This window comes from Echinops telfairi, unplaced genomic scaffold (assembly GCF_000313985.2).
Source record: "Echinops telfairi isolate 266 unplaced genomic scaffold, ASM31398v2 ScPeMD7_7400;HRSCAF=8409, whole genome shotgun sequence".
NCBI classification, from domain to species: Eukaryota; Metazoa; Chordata; class Mammalia; order Afrosoricida; family Tenrecidae; genus Echinops; species Echinops telfairi.
Genome location: NW_022111300.1, coordinates 905,593 through 928,625, shown reverse-complemented (window position 1 = coordinate 928,625; position 23,033 = coordinate 905,593). Strand labels below are relative to the sequence as shown.

The 23,033-nt window shown below is 40.9% G+C and overlaps 1 protein-coding gene across 1 annotated transcript in view; it reads right to left on the bottom strand.

Moving 5' to 3' along the window:
* The window catches only part of AKAIN1 (A-kinase anchor inhibitor 1), an 85,493-nt gene extending 66,697 nt beyond the window's left edge, over positions 1 to 18,796 (bottom strand). Inside the window, exon 1 of the mRNA XM_045296246.1 lies at positions 18,723 to 18,796. Coding sequence (XP_045152181.1) covers positions 18,723 to 18,738 — 16 coding nt within the window. The 5' untranslated portion in view covers positions 18,739 to 18,796. The remainder of the gene's footprint in view (positions 1 to 18,722) is intronic.
* Between the last annotated feature and the right edge of the window lie 4,237 nt (positions 18,797 to 23,033).

Sequence of the window (23,033 nt, the reverse complement as noted above, 5' to 3'; positions counted from 1 at the left end):
ATAACATCACATTCTACCAAATGAACTGGTAGACATTCAACCATTTCAAGAAGTAATATGACCAAGAATTGTTGGTATTGAAGGAAGAAGTACTAGCTACATTGAAGACATTATCAAAATTAAAACATTACAAATTGATGGAATGTCAATGGAAACATTTCACCAAGCTGATGAAACACTGGGAACAATTAAACATCTATGACAAGAAGTTTGGAATAGAACTAGCTCTTGGAACCATTCCAAAGAAATGTGTAACCCAACGGAATGGAAATGATCACACAATGTCACCAATATCAGATGGAAGTTAAAATTCCCTGAAGACTCAGCAATGGTGGAAGCAATGCAGAGCAGGTAATTTCCAGAAATGTAAGCTGGGTTCAAAAGTGGACATGGAACCTATGGACAGAACCAGGGAACACGGCATGATTTAATATCCAGAAAGGTGTGTGTCAGTGTTGTATCCTTTTGCCATATTTACACAATCTGTATGACGAGGAAATAAACTGAGAAACTGAACTGTGCGAAAACGAATGTAGCATCAGGATTGGATGAAGGTTTATGAGCATCACGCCATATGCAGATGACACAACCGCGCTTCCTGAAACCAAGAACTTGAAGCACTTGTTGATGAAGGGGAAGTCCAAAGCCTTCAGTATGAACCACAACTCGATGTAAAAAAAAACAAAAAACCCCAGTCTTCACCATTGGATCAATCGACCAACAAGAAAAAAGGAGAAAAGACTGAAGTTGCCAAGGATTTCATCTTGCTTAGATACACAATCAATCACCCAAGAAATACAGGGATTGCATAGAGTAAACCCGCTATACAAGGTACCTTTGAAGTGTTAAAAAGCAAGATGCCACTTTGAGGTCTGAGGTGCACCTAACCCAAGCCATGATATTTTCAATGACCTCATATGTATGTGAAGTTGGACAACGAATAACAAAGATCAAGAAAAATGTATGCATTTGAATAATGGTGTAGATGAAAAAGAATATTGAGAGTACTATGGACTCCCAGACGAACAAATTCCATCTTAGAAGAAGTACGGCCAGAATGCTCCTTAGAAGCCTCTGAGGTGAGTCCTCATCTCCCATGTCTTGGACATTTTAACAGGAGAGATTAGTCCCTGGGAAAGAACGCCATGCTTGGGAAAGTAAACGGTCAGTGGAAAGGGGAAGACACTCAGGGGGACAGATTGACAGCAGCTGCAGCAATGGGCTGGAGCGTTGGAATAGTTGTGACGATGGTGCAGGACTGGAAGTGTTTCCTTCAGTTGTGCCTAAGGTCGTCGCTGTGGGTCAGAACTGACTATGGCACCTGACAGCATGATTTTGTAGCGATACTTTTTAATTTGCTCTTTATATGGATATTCTGGCAAAGTTTCTAGATAGATAGATAGATAGATAGATAGATAGATAGGTAGGTAGGTAGGTAGGTAGGTAGGTAGGTAGGTAGGTAGATAGATAGATAGATAGATAGATAGATAGATAGATAGACAGATAGATATAGAGATAGAGATATATAGAGAGAAATATCTGACTCAGCATCTGACTCTCTCTCTCTCTCTCTCTCTCTCTATATATATATATATATATATATATATATATATATAGCATCAGGATTGCATGAAGGTTTATGAGCATCACGCCATATGTAGATGACACAACCGTGCTTCCTGAAACCAAGAACTTGAAGCATATATATATATATATATATATAGAGAGAGAGAGAGAGAGAGAGAGAGAGAGAAAGAGAGAGATCTGACTCAGCATCCTCTGACCTTTAGTTCTTAGAGTGAGTCAGCAGCAGCCTGCTGCCTGACCTGCTGATTTTGGATTCATCAGTCCCTTTGACCACATGAGTCAGGAAAAGCCTCCAGCCTGCTGCATGACCCACTGCTTTAGGAAATCTCGGTGAGCCATTTCCATTAAATAAATAAATGAATGAATGAGTATATATATGTATATGTATATATTCTACACTGGTTTTACTCATCTAGAGAAGCCTGCCTAAGATAAAAGGAAAACCTAGTATTAAAATCAAATTTTTGATTCTAACAAGAGTATTTCCTATGTCATGACACATGTTATTAACTCTGAATTATACAAACTTAAGATATTTGAAGTTGAATAACATAAAATTAAATTTTCTTTGTTTTCTATATCAATATGGAAGGGGATTTCAGAAAGTTCATGGAAAATTCCATTGTCTTTTGGCGCAACTTTATACCAGCTTTTTGAAGCACCTCTCACGTACAGAAGTAATTGACAACATTTAGGCAATCAACCGAAATCCATAGCCAAACCCCACTGTCATTAAATCAATTCTGACTCATAGTGACCCTGTAGGACAGAGTAGACTATGCTATAGGATTTCTAAAAGTTAGATCCTTACAGAAGAAAACTGTTAGCTCTTTCTCCCACCCAGTGGCAGATGGGTTGATCTTTGATCACTGCACCACCAAGGCTCCTTACTTTAACCTCCGGATTCCAAAAACAGACTGGGAGAGTTAACATGTGGACCACATTAAACATTTATTCTCAGGTCAACCAACACATTGAATAGTCCATAAGTAGTACACATTGTTCTTACTTATTTATCACATATAAATTGATTTTAAGTCAAATTATATGACAAATATATATACATTTAGCATAAAGGAAATCTGATTTATTAATATCCTTACCTTGATTGTATACCTCTATGTTTGAAATTTGCAATTATATGCCTTTCTGAATACAGAGCCAAGAAATCAGTTCCTCTGTCTCCATTTGACCTAGATTGGTATCTGAAAGAACACCAAAAACTACCTAGAAAGAAGTTGGCAAGGCTAAAAAGTTGGTACTGCCTGGAGGAATCTTCCTTCCTAAAACATCACTCCTCATACATCTGAGACCATGCAGGCAAGCAAACAGCTATTTGGGAGACCCACACTCTCCCTGATGTCCACAGTGCAGACCTAGGGTTGCTCTCCTCTGGAGACTCTGTGCTCCTGGATAGGAGAACTCTGCTTTACTCAACAATAGCCACGATAGGAGTGTCCTCCCTAAGGATATACAGCCTGTTTTAGTTTCCTGGGGGGCTACTGTAACAAAATTCCACAAAGTTGGTAACTTTTCAAGAACAAAAATTATATTCTCACAGTTGTGAGGCTAATATTCACCATGGCAATTGCAATTTCTTCTGGAGATTTCAGAAAGAGAAACTGTCCCAGGCCTCTTTTTCCATTTCTGGGGGCATGCTGGCAATCCTCAGCATCTTTTTCTTGTACATGAATCCTCACTTTGTCTGACTTCCATGTGTGTGTGTGTGTGTGTGTGTGTGTAATTCTGTGTCTGTTTTGTTCTCTTGTAAGAGAAAAGGGATCAAGATTAGAGCTTACTCTACTCCAGAAACTTCATCATTAACTTTTAACTAATAACACTGGCCAAGAAAGAAAAGAAAGGAAAAAACCCTATTTCTCCAAATAAGGTCACACTAATAGGTGCAGGGGTTACCCTGGTGTAGTGGTTACTCACTGGAAGTTCAACATCACTGGCAACTCTGAGGGGGATGGTCTCAGGTGAGTGGGGAAGGACTCCTAGTGAGAGAGTCATTAAGTGCTTGGCTGCTAACTGAAAGGTCAATAATTAAAATCCGCCAATTGTTCAAGGAGAGGAAAATGTGGCTGTACGCTTCTATAAAGTTTACAGCCCTGAAAACTCTAGGGGGTAATTCTGTCCTGACCTTTGGGGTCACTATGAATCAGGATCAAAATATCAGAAGCTTTGGTTTGCTTTTTGCTTTTGTTTTTTTGGAAGGTGGGTGGATGGAGTACTGGTCTCCACTGTTCTTTCTTATGAACGTCCATTCCAATGGCGAATGGTTCCACCCACTAGCAGGGCCCTGTAAGCACAAGAAAGTATGGAAACTATGTGAAAGTTGTCCTTCTGAACTTGTTACTTTTAGAGTAAAAAACTACTGCTTATCAACTTGTATAGCATGCCCTCATCATATGATGAAATAATCTATTCTGAAGCATGAGTCAGATTGCAATTAAGGATTTAGGAAACTTCCATCTAAACTCCCTGGTGAGGGGTGATTAAAATCTCATCTACAGCACTGAAATAAATACACACTTTCATTTTTTTATTCCTTCAAAAATATAAAATTATAATGGAAAGGCAGAAATGAGTGCACAAGAACATTAGAAATAAGTCCCATGGAGATAAATATTAATAACCACTGTAGGCCAACACAGAGACAGGTTGTATAGAGGTCTCCCTATTTAAATACCACACAGACGCTTCTGGATTGAGAGGTGTCTGAGACAGAGCCATTGCTTTCATCATCAGAGTGGTATTGTAAGGAAAATCCTAACAGGGAATGTTAACCATTGGAAAAGAAACCCAAAGCCCTGCCTCACCCCATGTACCCCTCATTCCTGGAACACACTCGTTCCCTGACCCCGCTTCCTCCTTTACTAACGGCTCACGTCTGCTCTAGAATTGGCCTATTCTGCTTCTGTGACCTTGCTCGTGCAGGTAAAGGATAAAAACGATGTCCACCCGACAATCGACATTCGGGACCCACATCTTCTGGAACTCTAGCTCCTCTGGGTCGCCAGCTAATAATTTTCACTCTTTCAAGGTCTCCAGAGTGCCACCTGGCCATCCTGAGTCACGATTTTGCTGCTACAGTATTTCTGGAGTACCATAATCATAATTTCTCTCCAATTGGAATATATATTATATATACATATTTTTTAAGGGAATGGCAGAAGGATCAGCTAGGTTCAGCAATTAAGTCGGCTGTGATTGTTTGCAAAATGGAATGGCCTTTCCATCACAAACTAAAGCAAGTTTCCCTTGCTAAAATGTTATATAAGATATATACTTGTATATACCTGTACTACTCTCTCACTGCCATTGAGTCAATGCTGACTCCTAGCACCCCCCATGGGTTTCCTAGTCTGTAATTGTTTACTGGAGTGGAAAACCCAGGCTCTCTCCCAAGGAGCTGCTGGTGGTTTCGAACTGCTGAGCATGAGGATCGCAGCTCAATGCACCATATACCCTGTACATAGAAGGTATTTTAGAAATGTAAGCTCCTTTTCGTACCTGGATCTCTTCTTATTCATATTTGAGTGCATGAACATGTGTACCTAAGAACATGTCGACTAAAAAACAAGAAGTAAAACCTTCAGGAATTCCAAAGATTATTCTCACAAAATTAGGGGTAAAACACAGGAAACAAAATCTTACTCAAAGCAAGATTACACAACCAATCAGTGTATCTGAGGAAAATGCTAACTTCTCTCCAATCTCTAGTGAGTGATAGTGAGAGAGAGGTGGTGGCGGTAAACAGCCTGCAGGCAGAGTGAGGGCAAGAGGCCCAGAGGCACTGGAGCTGCAACCTGGGACAATCTCATCTTAAACCTGTAGGCATCAGACCCTAGGCTGATTCTAAACTCCAAGGTCATCAAACCCAAGACCCATTTTGCTGACCTTTGCGTGCATACTTCCTTGTCCATGCCTAGGCAAGACCCAGCCGAGGTGACAACATGACCTGGTTTATGATTGGATCTGAGAAATAGGACCAGACTCAGGGTTGGTCCGTTCATAACCCAGCGATACAGACAGGCCAACTACCGCACACCTGATTAAAACCCCTAGACACAGGTCAGTCAATAGCAACTCACTCGACCTGCTGTGTCAGGTGCCTTTCTTTCCTTTCCCCAAAACTTTGCTTTCTGCTTGCCGTTTTGTGGTCCACGAGTCCATTCTTTGGCTCACAAGACTCTGGACACATCAGAGCAGTTGAAACATTGGCTTCACCAATAAAGGTTGTGACTTTCCAAGAAAATGTATATAGCAGCTATCGCCTTAGAACCAAAGATTATGCTCAAAGACTGGTATCAAAAGATATATGTGTGGCTCAGACATAAAATCCCAGGACAGGAACTTATGCTACAAAAAAGAAATCCATGAGCAATATGAAACAGTACCTCAAATTTCAAATTTACCCTAACTAAATAGTTAAGTATTAAAAATCTAATGCCTTATACTCTTGCTAGAAAATTAGCATTCGTGGACACTGAGTGTTCTTACACATTCATCCTCGTACCTTAACGGATTCAGCTTGCAAATTTAGACAAGATTAGAATTATTCAGATCAACAAGATGGCCATCTGCTTTCAAGCATGCAGCTGCTAGCTTTGAACAGCAACTTTCCATGATTCATAACGTATTCGTTCCAGGACGCACGCAGACATCTGCTTTATCATCAATTCAGCTTGTCAAAGTATTTTGCTTTTAAAGTTTCACAACCAATTCCCAGGTAGCAGAGTAGATCAATAAGTCAGTCTTCGTCCACATAAAGAGTACACTGTATAGCTTCCAGGACAGGTAGGCTGATCTTAAAATCATAGGTGTGCATATGTACATAAAATACTCATTATTAATCTTTTTAAAAGCAATATTAGTATTACTTATGCAGCATGCTTTGGACCAGGTACTTATCTTCAGTTTCATTACAAGTCTCAAAGATAGTATTATTTATTTATAGAAAAGCAAATCAGCAAGATTCAATGATTTACCAAATACCTCACAACTGGACCAAAAGGTAACATCATGATAAATGGAGAAACAATTGAAGTTGGCAATAATTTCATGTTACTTGGATCCACAATCTATGCTTATGGAAGCAGCAGTCAACAGAGCAAACTATGCATTGAATTAGGTAAATTTACTACACAAGATCTATTTAAAGTGTTGAAAAGCAAGACTTACTTTTAGGACTCAGGTACACTTGACCCAAACCATCGTATTCAATTGCCTTATATGCATGTGAAAGTTGGACATGGAATAAGGAAGATTGAAGAAAAAATTATGTATTTGAACACTGGTGTTGGCAAAGAATATTGAAAGTACAATGGAAAGCACAAAAGAACAGATTTGTCTCGGGAAAAGTACAGCCAGAATGCTCCTTAGAGGCAAGAATGGTGAGACTTCATCTCACGTACAGTACTTGGGACGGGTTATCAGGGAAGATTGGTCCCGAGAGAAGGACACCATGTTCGATAAAGTAGGGGGGCAGCAAAAAAAGAAGGCCCTCAAGGGGCTGGCTTGTCAGGGTGGCCGGAACAAAGGGCTCAGACACAAGAATCACTGTCAAGATGGTTCAGGACGGGGCCGTATTTTGTTCTGATGGACACAGTGCTGCTATAAGTAGAAATTAATTTGACCACACCCACAACAACAACTAAGGGTGAAGACAACAAAGTGAACAGTGTGACACCAGGCCTATCTGTCCCCAAGTTCAAGCTTCTTCAGTAATAAAATTTGCCTCAGATTTAAATTGCTCTATGACTTAAATATTCTCATCTCTTTTATAGAAGGAGAGACCATATTTAATATGCTCAACCCAAAAAAGAGTTTGATATGACACTTAATAAAAGTTATTAAGCGTTCTGAATTTAGTAGATCTTTATATCCTCCTGTTCAACTTTTGGCAATGCTGGTAGCCCATGGTTTTTGTCTCCATCATGTGCTGATTGCCACACTTTGAATAATCAGAAAATCTATGACATGTACGTGCATGGAGTCCATTTCTCTGTGGCCTGAGAGAAGACCTTGGACATCCTGACTTGGGAGAAGAGATGTTTCACTATACAGATTTTCTCAGAAGGATCCCATTTTTTATTTAGCATGCATATCTTTTTCTTTGTTTCTAACTAATGTATCCAATTGTTTGTTGCTTACTATTTACTAACTATGTGTGAATTTAAAAATAAGTAGCATCAGTTTCCAATTTGGGCACTACAACCTAAATTTGGCAGCCATTATGAGCCTTAGTTTTATTATCTTGAGAAAGTAAGAATAATGTCATCTCTCGCTGTCTGTGTGTTTGTGTTTTTGGCTTACAGTATATAGAAGACTACTAAATGGACTGAAATTATAACCCTACAAAGTATAAAAAACAACCACAAAAGGTTAATATGTATTTTTGTTTAAAAAGGAGGGAAATATATTCACAAAGACAAAGGCTGAGAAGATATATAAAAACAGAAATTAGCAGTGGTTATTATTAAATGATACTAGGACTAGTTTTTACTTTCAATGTTTGATTAGCTTGGTTTCTAGAATTTCTAAAATCATATCAACATAATTTTCAAATAATGAAGCACTGTTTAATTGTAAATGATAATGAGGAACTATAAATGCGAGTATTATAAGAAAAAGGTATGTAAACAGGGAGTAACTAATTCTGATCACTTCTAAAATTCTAATACAATTCAAAAGAAGACCCAACAATAGGCTATAAAAAGTACACATTAAATATAATAATAAATGTAGATTAAAAATAAAAGAATAAAAAACTGTGTATCATGAGAGAACTGGATGAGGTAAAGTAGCCTTCAGAGTAAAGAAAACTACCAGAAATAAAGAAATCCAGTGCATACTGATAGAAGGGTCAGTTCTCCTAAGAAGAGAGAATCATCATAAATGGATGCACACCTAGGAAAAGAGCCTCAAGACACACGAAGCTGCAACTACAAAGAGAAATGGAAAAACACGCAATCAAATTGGTCAACCAACCATACTAAATGAACTCTTCTAGAGCACTCCATACAACGAAAGCAGAACACGATTACCTCTTGAGTCCCCATAAAATACTCACCACGATAGACCATATTTTGACTAATGCCAACCATTTCAAAACAATTGAAATCACAGAAAGTGTACTGGAAAACTTCCTGGAAAATTCTCAAATGATTGGAACACACATCCAAGTAATCCATGTAACCAAGAGGAAGCTGTAAGGGAAATTAGAAAGCATTTGGGGTGAAATTGAGAACACAATGCATTAATCTTGTAGGATGCCAGTAAAGTGATGCTTAGATGGAACTTTATAGCACTAAATGCTTACATTAGATAAAAAAAGATTCCAAGTAAAGAACTTAAATGGTCATCTTGAGTATCATAGAAGAGCAAAGCAAATGCAAGACAAGTAGAAAGAAGGAAATAATAAAGAATAGAATAAATAAAATTGGCAAAAAAATAAAACTGAGAAAAACAATGCATCCAGAATGTTGTGAAAAGAAAAATATATATATTAATTAATGATAGCCAAAGTAAGGTTTTCTGGTCCCAGCAAGGTTTCACCCAGAGGAGCAGTATGCTTCTGTCCTATAGAGTCACAATGAGTAGAAAGTGACTCAATGGTAATGAGGATTTTGGTAGCCAAACCATAGTAAATAAGGTTAGAAGACACGAATTAGCAATGTTAGGAACAAAAGAAGGATAGAGCTATAGATTCCACATATGGTACGTTAAATAAATAAAAAGAGAAATTTCAAATAAAACTACTCTGTGGAATTACACTTATTAATGTAAAATTGAGAAACTCAATTAAATAGGTCAATTTCTTGAAAACCACTCATGGTAACCAGAATGTTTCTGTATCTATTAAAGTGATCTAATGCATGGCTGAAATAACCCCATAAAGAAAATTCTAGGTTCCAATGGTTTCATTGATAAATCCTTTCAAACAAAGAGGAAATCATACCATTGCATACCATCTCTTCCTGAAAGCAGAAAAGAGAGGAATACTTCTCATCGCACTTATGAGGCCAACTGCAAACTTAGCAAAGATGATGCAGGGTCAATATCCCTAAAGCAAAAATCCTCAACCAAATATTAGAAAACTATATTTTTCAATATATTTTTATATATTGAATATATCAAACAAAATGAGGGTTATCTCAAGAATTTAAGGCTGGTTCGGCAGTTGAAAATTAATCAAATTAATAGTCTAACTGGGCTAATTCCAGGAATCCAAAAGGAAAGCAAATTTTGAGAATGATGAGGGCAACAAATGTATTAGTGTGCTTTACACAATTGACGTACGAATTGTGATGAATTGTATGAGCCCCAATAAAATGATTTTATTTTTAAAAGTCCTACTAGCTAAAATAATACATAATGGTGATGCCCACAGACTGCTGTCATCTAACATTGGAAACAACAACAACAACAAAATCCACCCTCACTGCTCTTATTCAACATTGTAGTAGAAGATCTAGTCAATTCAAAAAATATATCAAATTGGAAAAGAAGTAAAATAATCTCTATTTGTAAACAATACCATGGCCTATGTATAAACCCCGAGTGACTCTGACCAATAGCTTTTGTACCTAACAAAGAGTCACAGAAAATCGTCAACATGAAAAACAATGGAGCAGCCAAGCAAGCAGCCAAGTGTTTAACCTTACAAAAAATTGGTAGGGAAAATAAATCATTAAAAGCTTTCTTGTGTGAAAGAAAGTTTTTTCTTAAATATTTTTTATTCCTCTGTTAAGAAATACTGGTAGAAAATATTCTTCAGACTAAGCTTAGAAGTCAATGGGGCTGGCTGCCTAATTGCTTGCAAGTACACCATTTGTATTCTGCCATGAAGTTTTTGTTATCTTACATGTCCTAATTTATGTGCAAGGAAAAAAGATTTCTCTATGGACAATCTATCCAATTGTAGGTCCATACACAGTTGCTCGTTGTCGTTAAGTATGTTTTAACTCATGGAGATGTTATTTATAACAGAATGAAAAATCACCCCATCTTGTATCATATTCATGATGTTTGAGTGCATTGTTGTAGCTATTATGTCATTCCACCTCATTCTGTTCTTGCTTTGCCGACCTTCTACTTTAGGGAATATAATGTCCTTTTTAAGCGATGGGTTTTTCCTGATGGCGTGCTCATAGTAGGAAGCTGAAGTCTACTCATCCAGGATGCATTCTGTTTGCACTTCTTATAAAACTGTTTGTTTCTTATAAAGTTTGTTGTTCCCTGGCAGTCCGTAGTCTATTCAATATTCTTCACCAACACTGCAATTCAAATGCATCACTTCTTTTTTAATTCATTGTCCAACTTTTGCACATCTATAGGCAATTGAAATAATCATGGTTTTAGTCAGGTGCACTTTTGTCACTGAAGTGCATCCTTGCTTCTAAAATTATTGACGGTAGCATTGGGGCAGGTTGGAATAATACATGAGGTCTGTATGCTAGTTATTAGGGGAAGCGAGGAACAGCTCAGGAATAAGAAGATGTCTGCCCTGCTTTCTGCCTCACATTCTATTCTTTACCAGCTCTCTCTGAGGGACAAAAAGTTGCTAATCTAATTTTTCAGCGTCAGCATAATATGTGATCATAATTTTCTTTTTCTCTTCCTCGAATAAGCCAAGAAATAGTTTAATATCTCTTCTCTACTTTTTCCCTTCAAACATCCAGGTCCAGTGGTCTTTTTCCCCCGAATTCCACTTTGACTTTGTCTACAATTGATGAAAAGTCTTCTGTGTTCCCCCGCATAAACTTAGATTGCCAATAAGAGACCCAGACATCATGTGTCAGAGCTATTTTTTCTTCTAAATAAAAATATTTCATTGAATTACATTATGAAATGTGGGTTTAATAATACGCTTAGTGGAACAATATATCTCCATTTTGTTGGCATCATTCAATTTCCTTTGGTGGCAGTGGTATGTTTCCAACTCTTCTCCCTTTGTTCTAGAAATGTTCCATCTTCAACTTGGGGGTATATGACAGAGAGGAATAAATAGGAGATTTTTTTTTAAAGCACGCAATGGACCTTTTTGGACATAAGGTAAGCCGTAAGTATCCCTGTTTAGTGTAAATTATATTTAAAGATAGAAGTCCTTACAGAAAAATGGTTAGATTTATACTTTCTTCATTTTGTTTCTGCTAGGTACTGTCAAATTAGGTCCAACCCACAGAAGCATGGCATGTAACAGAACAAAACACTGCCCAGTCTTGTGCATTCTCACCATTGTGTTCGAGCCCATTGTTACAACCACTGTGTCAATAAGTCTAATCCAGAGTTTTCCTATTCTTAACTGCCCTTTTACTTTACCAAGCATGCCTTTTCTCAAGGACTGGTGGTATCTCCTTATAATATGTCCAAAGTATGTAAGACAAAGTCTCACCAGCCAGGCTTCCAAGGAGAATTCTGGCTGTACTTCTCCCAAAATAGATTTATTTATTCATTTGGCAATCCACGGTACTTTCAGTATTCTGCAACAACACCATAATTCAAATGCATCAATTTTTCTGTCTTCCTCATTTAGCTATTAATTTTATATGGCTCACATAGAAGGAAGAAAATTTGGATTAGAGACTTCAGGTACCTAAAGCCTTAAGTAATCAGTAGTCATGGTCGCTATCTGTAAGGGGTTTAGAAAATGTATACAGTCACCCAGAAAAATGGTAAACTAGACAGACACACTATACAGACCCTCTACAGCAAAGACACAAGACACCAAATGCAACAAATATGGATGATAATCCTGAACTTTGAGCTTCAGAAAAAAGGATAGAGCAATTCATTGAATATTGACTAGGAGAAAAAGTTGAACAAAAGGTGTGAGAAAGGAGACAAGTGGATGAATGGTTCACTGGCCTGATGAGGATTGGCCACCTTGAACTTTCACAGGGTACATGGGGGGTTGGTAACAAGAAAGGTAAGAACCTTCCTTGTTCCCCACACTGTCCTGATGCGGTGCTCCTATTCTCACCCATCACCACTCCCCCGATCATCCATGGACAGCCTCAAATCTGCCTAAAATCAGAACCTTGACCTCCTGTGTCAGGTGAAGGGTGCATCACCCCCATGTCTGGAGCTATATGAAATCTGCCTCATCAGACCAGTAGAACACATATAGCTGGGTCCTAGTGCACCTTGAATGGGCAAGAACTCCTCCCATAACCAGCTACCCTGGCCCCAGCTGTCCTCGAGGATGGAAAGAGGTCCTTCCTGGAACAAGAACCCTGCCACCATCTGAGCTGGAACACTACTTGCAGATCAGGTGTCCTGACTCATGACAACATCTAGGCCAGCAGAAATCCAACCTTGTACTGGCGTCTTCCCACCTCACCCCTTGCTCCCAGCCCAGGAGCTCCTTGGTTGGTAGAGGATACTGACCCATACCCTGCTCTTGGCCCCCATAGTTTTCTACTTTCTTCTTCTTCTTCTTCTTCTTCTTCTTCTTCTTCTGCTTCTGCTTCTGCTTCTGCTTCTGCTTCTGCTTCTTCTCCTGCTTCTGCTGCTGCTGCTTCTTCTTCTTCTTCTTCTTCTTCTTCTTCTTCTTCTTCTTCTTCTTCTCCTGCTTCTGCTTCTTCTCCTGCTTCTGCTTCTTCTTTTTTAGTTTTCGCCTTTCTATGTTTTAGTTTTCCTATTCTTTCCATTCCCTCCCTTTATTTTTCTGTCTACTGTCCTTTTTTCTTTCTCTTAGTTTTTTGTTACTATTCTCTTTATATTTTCCTTTTCCTCCTCTATTAAGTTTTGCTTACTGTATCTTTTTCTTTCTTTTCTTCTCTTTCCTTGTTATTCTTCCTTCCTGTTTTTTTGCCTTTTCTGTTAGTAAATTGTTTTTTACCCATTTGGTTATATATTTATTACTGTTTTTTCCTCCCACCCTGCTGGTTCTTTTTTTGCCCTGCTTGTCTCGTTCAACAGAAGATAACAACTCTGCCCCTTTAGCCCACTCACAACAACATCCATATTTCCTCCAGCCCCACCCCCTGGGTGATGGCCACTGCTCACTCCTGTACCCCTGATCCTCAACAGGTAGCAGCTAACACCAGCCAAAACCACCCTGAACTGTGCTACATGCACATCGAACAGAAAAGCATGCATATGCTCCCATTTCCAATTACACTCACCAGAAGACAGATGGTGAGTGCCTAAGAACACACCAACATACGATCATTAATTAAATACAAATAAAACCATCCCGCAAAGTCTCCAGAAGAACAGACCCCCCCAAAAAAAAAGACAGACTGCCTCAAATAAGAAACCGAATCACAAATCCATAAGGTTTTTCTGAATGGTCCTTAGAACTACCCGATAATGGATTTAAAAGAATGGTATTTAGATATGCTCAACAGATTTAGAGAATGTGAGAGAAATCTGAAAACAAAATCACAGAAAGTGCCAACAAAACTTTAGAAAAATTCAGGAAAATATTACCCCCAAAATTGACAAAATAAATAAAAATAGAAACCCTACAAAAACAGAAGATAAAAATCCAGAACATGAATGATAAGATTTCAGAAATAGATGATATATTGAAAGGGCAACAGAGTAGAATTGAATCGATGGAAGCTTGAAGACAAACCACTAAATATAAATCTGCTAGCGGAATGATCAGAAAAAATAACCAAAAAAATCAAATAAATCCCCAAAATTATGTGGGACACCATGAAGAGGAATGTCTTACATGTGATTATAATTCCAGACTATGAAGAGACAATAAAAAATACAGAGAAAATTGTCTAAAAGTTGTTGAAAGAAAACGCCCCTAACATTGTGAAAGGTAAGAAAATGAACATTCAAGAAGGTCAACAGGTTGGATTCCAGAAAAAAAGGTGACAACATATCATAATCAGATTTTCCCATGCCAAAGACAAGAAAAGAACACTGAGAGCAGCTCAGAAAAATTTAAAAGTTACTTATTAAAGGGAAACCAATAAAACTAAGCTCTCATTTCTCAACAAAAAAACTATAAAACTCTGAAATGAAAAATTGCCAACCAAGCAAAATTGTCCCCTAAATAAGATGATGAAAATAAGACATTTCCAGATGAAGAGAAATTAAAAGAATTTGTAAAAACTAGGCCAATCTTACAAAAACTACCAAAGGGAGTGATTTGGACTGAGAACTAGCAATATCAGACACAACCTGAGAATAGGATACTTAACAATGCCACCCAGAAATCAACCCAGATATAGAAGTGTCCAAAGTAAAGTAAACCGACAAGACTGAAAAGAGGGAAACAGAGATATCAATTTGCAATTACAAAGTAAAAAGAGGAAATAATGTAGCTACAGAGCTTCCAAGTGTACAGGAAATAAAGTGGATTTCAAGAACTTGAGGGGGGAGAAGGCAATATGCAATAAGGTCAACCAAAAAAATTATGGAAGCATGGAAAAACACTAGGAGGAGTGCAACAGTTACAGGTAACAGAGTTACATACTGTTGTATATATAGTCCTGCCATAGCAGTGATTTTATATGTATACGTACACACATCCATCTGTACAAATGTCCTCCTCCATAATATATCATGCATAATTTGTGCAAATATGTCAAACATATGTGTCTATATATATACACACACACAAATGCACAGATACATGAGTGTGCACATATATTATATATACCTGTTTGACAGTGTATAATTGCACATGAGTATTTACTTTTGCTATTGTTACATCAGTGCATGTAATCAAGTATGCAGGGGGAAAAGTTACAAAAACTTTGTAAGTCTCCTCAAACACCTCAGAGGAATGCGTCATTGAGGCTAGAGGCTGAAGACGATCGTCGTGGAAGATATCAAAGTCAATAGCATAGTCCACAAAGAGGTCACCTAGTGCACAAAGTCTACATCCTACATCGGTGAGTAGCAAAAAGGCCCGTCAAAGCTTGTGAGTGGCATGTAAGGTGTAGCCTTGCCTGAAGGAAATAAGAGCGATGAAAATCTAAGAGCATGGCAACAGTTAGTCCCATAGGCTAAAGGACCACGACCGCATCAGTCTCTCTGGCTCTGAGACTAGAAAAACTAGGAGGTGCCTGGCTGCCAGTACCAACTGCTCTGAAAGGGGTTTGATTGAATAAAAGATCCTGGAGAGACTGAGAGAAAAATGAAGAACAAAATTCACAATCATTAAAGAGATCAATCTTTCTGATAGCTAGAGCCTGGCTGAACCTCAGAGATGACAGCCTTCGGTCATCCTTCCAATCTGGAGCTGTGGCTCACTTTTCAGTCAAACACTAGGTCTGTAACCATAATGATAACACTCTTGGTGTGTGCACACCTTAGAATAATTGATCATTTGGATCAAGGTGGCAGCATTCACCCAAGAACAAAGTTCAGAAGGGGTAGGAAAAGAGAAATGCAGACAGGAACCGCTGGGAGGAGGGGAGATGGGTTACACTGGAGAGATGACCATGAATCGGATGAAACAGAATGAACATGAGTGTAGTAAAACTGCTCTGTAAACTTTACTCAATTCACAATATAAAATTTTTGGATAAAAAAATCTATATACACACATTTAAACTCCTCTATTGTAAAGCCCATTGGTGATATAAGAAAGAGGAAAAGTCATGAAATTGAATTGTCTACCCTATGCAAACTTAGCTATCACCCTAAGATCCTGCCCAAGGTAAACCCTATCCATATGATTCAAAAACTAAATAAAGCAAGAAAATGCAAGAATATTTTAATCATATATTAAGAGAGGTTCCTAATTAAAGTTATAAAAGCACATCCCACGTCTTTCATATTCCATTGCAATTCTGTCCTGAAGTTTGCTTTTTGAATTTTTGTCAATTTTCATATCTGCCTTTAAGGTAAGCAAAGCAGCAGACCATTCAAAGGCAGCCCAGTCTGCAGAGGCAAGGCCAGAAGGAGGCCTCGGTGCTTCTGCTTCCCTCTGGTAAAACCTAAAGAGCTACAACGTATCTGAAAGGGCACAATGCTGACTGACCTAATTTTACAAAGAGATCTTGGTTACTTTGCTGTCATGTGCATCTTGGATTATCTAATACCCTTGTATTAATTTCTGAGTGATCTGGGCACACGCTGTTTTCTCGCTTCCTGGATGTTACATTAGAGTGGGGGAAAGAGCTGGAGAATGTGTACCTTGACTGGTACAAAACCTCTGGGTCCCAGATTATAGAGACTTAGAAGAGCAATAGTCCTCGAAGGCAGGCTGTGATCCTGAAAATCAGACAGTTCAAAAACAATTCATCGTTCTGGTTTTCTTTCAGAAGAAATCCCTATATAAATTAGAGGGTGTATAATGAGCAATCAAGGAAGGGTTTATATAATAGTTTAGCACACTATTCTTAAAATACAAAATTGTTTATTATTGTTCATGAAAAGTTCAAAATTAAAGAAAGAGCTCAAAAATGTTTTCTTAGAACCTTCTGTACCTACCCTATTCGGATCAATTTATGACATTCTTGTTTTGCCCACAGAAAGTAATGCAAAAACCTGAAAGTAAAGTGGAAACATAAAGCCCTGTGCAAACTGTGAGCTGATTAAGTCAGTCCACCCAAGAAACCTCCCACTTCCACAGTCCTTCACCCAAAACCTTTTAAGAAAGTGCCTAGCTATCCTTCAACAACCCTAATTCTGGTCAACACCACGCACGCATTATATTGGAAATGGAAAGCCATGCTGTTCCTCTGGGTAGATTTGAGCTTACACCCAAAACAGGTATTCCTGAAATTACTGTATTTCGAAAGTGGTGAGCTATTTTGTCATAAAGAAAGAGAAGGAGAAACTGAGGTCAGGAAACTTCAACTGAGGATGGTAAGACAATATGGATCAAGCCCCCTGGGACTGGTAAAATAGAGGTGATATTACTTATCTCTTAAGGTAGTTTGAAGATCAAAACAGACAGCATGAAACTGTTTTGTAAAGTAACTGGTTTATAGATGTAATGAAGAGTTGTTACCACCTGCACAGGTCCGGTGTTGATGGGAAGTTCTTCACAACCTGCCCCCTGGGTGATATGGGATGCACCGGAGCAAAAGGACCGGGGGCGGGGGTGGGGGGGTGGGGGGCGGGGCAGAACAGCATTTTGCTAAGAACCACTACCTAAGGCAACTTCAGAACTCGCAAAACTCCTTGCTGCATTCCCATTAGCATCCTGATGGAGGAGGGGTGCTTCCGCCTCTCAAATTCAATTCGGCTCCTTGAATTTTTGGTATCTTAGAGACGTCTTTCCCTTTGAAAAGGCACTATTCCTTCCCTGACCGGTTATTCGAGGTCCATTGAGACGACAACAGACACAAATCAACCCTGGAAATTGAAGACCCATTACAAAGTGGAATCGTTTTAGACCCCACTGCTTTTTGTCACGCGGCTGTCCTGAATAAAAGCAGAGCGAGCCTGGGAAGAAAGGGAAAAAAGACTTGGCTCAACCCGTGGAGTCAGCATCCTCCTGTAACAACTTCCCCTCGCCGCTCTCTACCCCGGCGGGCCCCACTTGGTACACACACAGGTTCCCACGGGGCGCGCTTGAGTGCACACGCATGCACACGCAGGTAAGCGAGTCAACAGCATTCCACCCTGACTCCGTCAACTTGCAGCCACCGATACCAGCAATGGGACCAATGTCCTTCCCGGTGAGCTCCCGAAGCAGCCTGCATTCGCCAGCCGTGCGGCAGGAGCAGCTTCTTGTACTGCAGCCTCCCGTAGAGTTTCGGGGCCAATGCTTTAAGGAGGCAAGGTCCTGCGTCTTTCCGCCACCTCGCTCACGAGGCCCTCAGGAGCCAGGTCACTTTAGCGCTTCCAAAGAGGCAGTGGCAGTCAATCCCACCCGAGGAGCCTGAATCCCACTGCGCTTGGCCCCATCTCTCCAGCGCGAGTCCTGCCGATGGAGTCGCCCGAGCGGCAGGACAAAGTCCAGTCCGCGAGGTGCGGGGCTCCGATGGGGTGTGAGCGAAGACGCCGGGCGGGACGCGACCGAGCTGGAGGCTGTTAGGGAACGCGGCGGGACGGGAGCGAGGGGCGAAGGCGCCGCACCGGGCACTCGCCCGCCGCTCGCTCCCCGTGAACTCCAAAAGGGACCAGACGACCTTTACCTCCCACCGCCTTCCTCTGCCCGCCCAGACTCCCGGTCGGGGAAAGGCAAGGTGCGGGCGTACCTGGAGCGAACACCATGATTTCCTCCAGCCGCTACGCCCCTAGCTTGAGAGACAAAGGCACACGGAGGGTTGGAGGGCTGGAGCCGGGCCCGGGCTGGGCAGGGTCCCGCGGAGGTGGGCGGGGGGTCGCGGGCGGCCGCCGGGCCGGGTCTGTCAGCACCTCGGACAGCTCCCTGCGGCGCGCTCTCGCCTGCAGCCCCCGCCGCCGCCGCGGCCCGCGCTGCCTCCACAATGCACTGCAGCGCTGGCCGCCGCCGCGGCTGCGGGCGGGGGCGACCGAGTGCCCGCTCCGCGCATCCCTCATCCCTGAGCCAGCTCGGCGCACATGGCCGCTTAGGGAGCAGAGCACTGCCAGCGCTGCCAAGGGAGGAGGAAGGACGGGCGAGGGAGAGAGCAAAAGGTAATTGCCCAGCTGCCCGGCAGGAGGACGGCTAATTGCTTCTAATCACCTGCTGTCACGTACCCCCCGTGGATACTGGACTGACATTTAGGGTGGGTTTGCTCTTTTAAAAGAAAGAAAGAAAGAAACATCTCAAAGAGCTGTACTGGAGGCCAGCTCTGAGTTCTTGGAGCTGAGCTGCCACTGAATAGAGGGGTGGGACCGCACAGACCATCGGTCCGCAGAGCCCAGACTCCTCTTGGGCCCAGAAAGACAGGTCCTCCGCTGGCGTCCGGAAGGGAATGGGAAGGAGGGGCGGCGCGACCGTGGGGCGCGTGAGGAAGGGGCCCAGGAAGGCCCGGCTGGCCGGCGGCCAGTCCAGCTCTGAAAGCTCCCAGGCCGTGGAGGCCCTCAAGGTCATGGCTCTTTAGGAGGCCAGGCCAGGGAGCACAGAGGAAAGGGAGCCATAGGCAGGTCTCCTTCCTAAACTCACAAACTCTCTTCAAGCCTCCCTTGAGACCAATGAAAAACCATGAGGGCTCACCCTGCGCTCATGAACTGAAATCTGTGTTCCAAGTTGCACATTTTCAAGAGTTATCTATTTCTGCTAGATAATAGCCACACAAAATGAGCAAACAAAACAAACCACTGACTCATAGTGACCCTATAGGGTAGGGTAAAACTGCCCCTGACTTCAAACTGCTGACCTTTCAGGTCCCAGCCAAATTCATAAGCAGGACACCACCAGGGCCTCTAAGGTGTTACCCATCTTAGCATGGGTTTATTTCGGTTACAACCCCAGAGCTAAACCACAGTTGGAAAGATGTCGATTACTTTCATTTTCACCAGATTGTGCAGCTGTCTAGGTTTTCCACAAACAACAGGTGATCGGGGTCGCTAATGCTTTATGGGGTTCCTTCCCTTGTATTTGTCCCTAGAAAATAGAGCTATACTGAAAATACAATATTTCTTAATAATTTCATTGGTGGCCGTAAGTTTTACACTCTTTGGCAAAAGGATAGCATTCACATAGCCTCTCTGGCACTGGTTTTGTCAAAGCCATCTAATAGGTTGAAAATGCAAATAATTTTACAGCTCTTTAACTACAGTGTGCATGGAGGCATGTGGGCAGCCTCCACATAGCGCAATCAGCACGGCTCTTAGCACCTGGCTTGAACAGATGGGGCTTGTTACAATGAAAGTCAGCTGATGGGCGAAATGAGCGTGTGCATAACAGGAGGCAGGTCTCTCTCTTCTCCAAGATGTGCCCAAAGCCAGGACCAACTTCCCTCTGTCCCCTTGGCTTCATCCTGGGAAGGTGTGCAACATTGTTAGAACAAACTGTTGAGGAAAACTACAAAACATAGCTACAAGAAACCAAAAGGGACCTACACAAATAGAATATCCCATGCTCATGGATTGTAAAACTCAATATTGTGAAAATGCCAATCCTGTATAAGGCACTATATAAATTCTATGCAATCCTGATACAAATTCCAGCACCAGTTTTCACAGAAATGGAAAAACTTACTAACAACTTCATATGGAAAGGGAAGAAGCCCATAATTGGCAAGGAACTCCTCAAGAAGAACAAAGTGGGTGGCTTGCACTACCTGACTTTAAAACTTATTATACAGCCACGGTTGTCAAAACAGCATGGTACTGGTATAATGATAGATACTTGAGCCAATGGCTAAGAACAGAAAATCCAGAAATAAAAACAGCAGCATACAGACAACTGATCATTGACAAAGGCAAATATATATATCTCAACAAATGGTGTGGGAAAAACTGGATATCAGCCTGCAGAAGAATGAAACAAGACCCTTACCTCACTCCATGCACAAGAACAAATTCAAGGTGGATCACAGACGGTGTTAGTCTAGGTAGACTAGAGAAACAATTCAATGACACTCATATGTGTAAGAGAGAACTTTATGTCAAAGAGCAATTGTATATTAACAAACATTGCAAATTCTTTTTAAAAAAATTCTTGAAAAAGAAAGAAAACAGAAACATCCCAGCCCAGTCCAGATCAAGTCCATAAGTCTGACAGTAGCCCATATGTCTGATACTAGTCCATAAATTCCTCTTTAGAGTCATGCAGTCATGCAATGATGCCCAATGCAGGAAGATCACAGGCCAGTGTGTAGATCCAGTGGTGGGGAAGCATCTCAGCATTAGCATGGGTCTCCATCTGGTTCCTCCAGCTCCAGGGCTCTGGCTTCATCAGTGTGTCTCTATGTGGCTTGCCAACAGGAATGTCAAGCACAAAGTGTGTCTTTTATCCAGGAAGGAAGACAGGAGTTACCAGAATCCTCGGGAGAAGGCCATGCCCATGACCTAATTAACAAGCTAGACTCTACCCCTTCACTCAAGTTGACAAGAGATTATGTAATTGACACACAGACTGAGAGGTAAAACCCCAAACCATCAGGATCATCAATGAGGAAATTGGGACAAAGCTAATCTTAGCACAGAGAATACATGAACTGTCAGAAATAAGGAAGGCTACACAACAGAGGAAGATAAATAGAGGAGTGGGGCCTACTAAAGATAACACACTTGTGTAAATCAAAAGATTTCATCAAGAGAGTAACAAGAGAGACTAGAGACTGGGAAAACATATTTAGTAATGACATAACAGACAAAGGACTTATTACAAAACTCTACAGAGTCTTGCAAGTTTACAAGAAAATAAAACAACGAATAGTCCATTGGGGAGATGGGCAAAGGACTTAAACAGAAGATTCACAAAGGAGGAAATCCAAATGGCCAGTAAACATGAGAAAATGTACTCGATCATTAACCATCCAGGAAATGCAAATCAAAACAACTATAAGATACTACCTAACACCCACAAAGATAGCCCAATTCAAAAAACATAAAGGAACAATTGATGGAGGGGGTGTGGCAAAACAGGAACTCTTATTCACTGCTGGTGGCCTTTTATTTTTTTAAAGATCAGTTTATTCAGTGCTCTTACAGCTCTTATAACAATCCATACTTCAATTGTATCAAGCATATTTGTATATACATTGCCATCATTATTTTCTAAACAGGTGATTTCTATTTGAGCCCTTGGTATCAGCTCCTCTTTCTTCCTTATCTCCCCTCATCCCACCCTTGCGACCCCTTGATAAATTACAAATTATTATTATTTTCATATCTCACACTGACCGCTGTCTCCCAGTTCCCCCTTCTGTACCTTTCTAGTATCGCTACTCCCATTTCTGTTGCTGAGGGGCTAACTTACCTGGATTCTGTGTGTCATGAGCTCTTATCTACATCAGTGCACAGGCTCCAGTCCAGCCCACGTGAAAGGCAGGACTGGGATCATGATAGTGGGGGTAGAGGAAGCCTCAAGGAAGCAGAGGAATATTGTGAGTTTCATTGGTGCTGTACTGCGCTCTGGTTGACCCATCCCTTCCTTGTGACCCTTCTGTGAGATGTCCTATTGTCTACAGATGGCTTGTGGGACTCTGCTCCAAATCCCCTCATTCTCAACAATATGTTTGTTTGTTTGTTTGTTTGTTTAGTTGGCTGGCTGTTTGGGGTCTTCTGATGCCTGTTACCTGATCCTGTTGATACCTCATGATCACACAGGCTGGTGTGCTTCTTCCATATGGGCTTGTTGTTTGACACCTAATGATCGCACAGGCTGGTGTGCTTCTTCCATGTGGGCTTGTTGCTTCTCTAGATAGCTACTTGTTTAACTTCAAACCTTTAAGACCCCAGACTTGTGTTGGTGTGAAAACTGGGTGGGGCAAACTGACAGCAGGAAAGAACGCTTAACAATACATATATAGAACCCAAGGGAGAATATTCATGGTATTATGTTCTTAATTGGACACTTTTGACCTATTTTCCATCCAGCCCTTGGCAACTGTGTTAGTCAGGGTTGATTAGAGAAACAAATCCAGGGACATTCA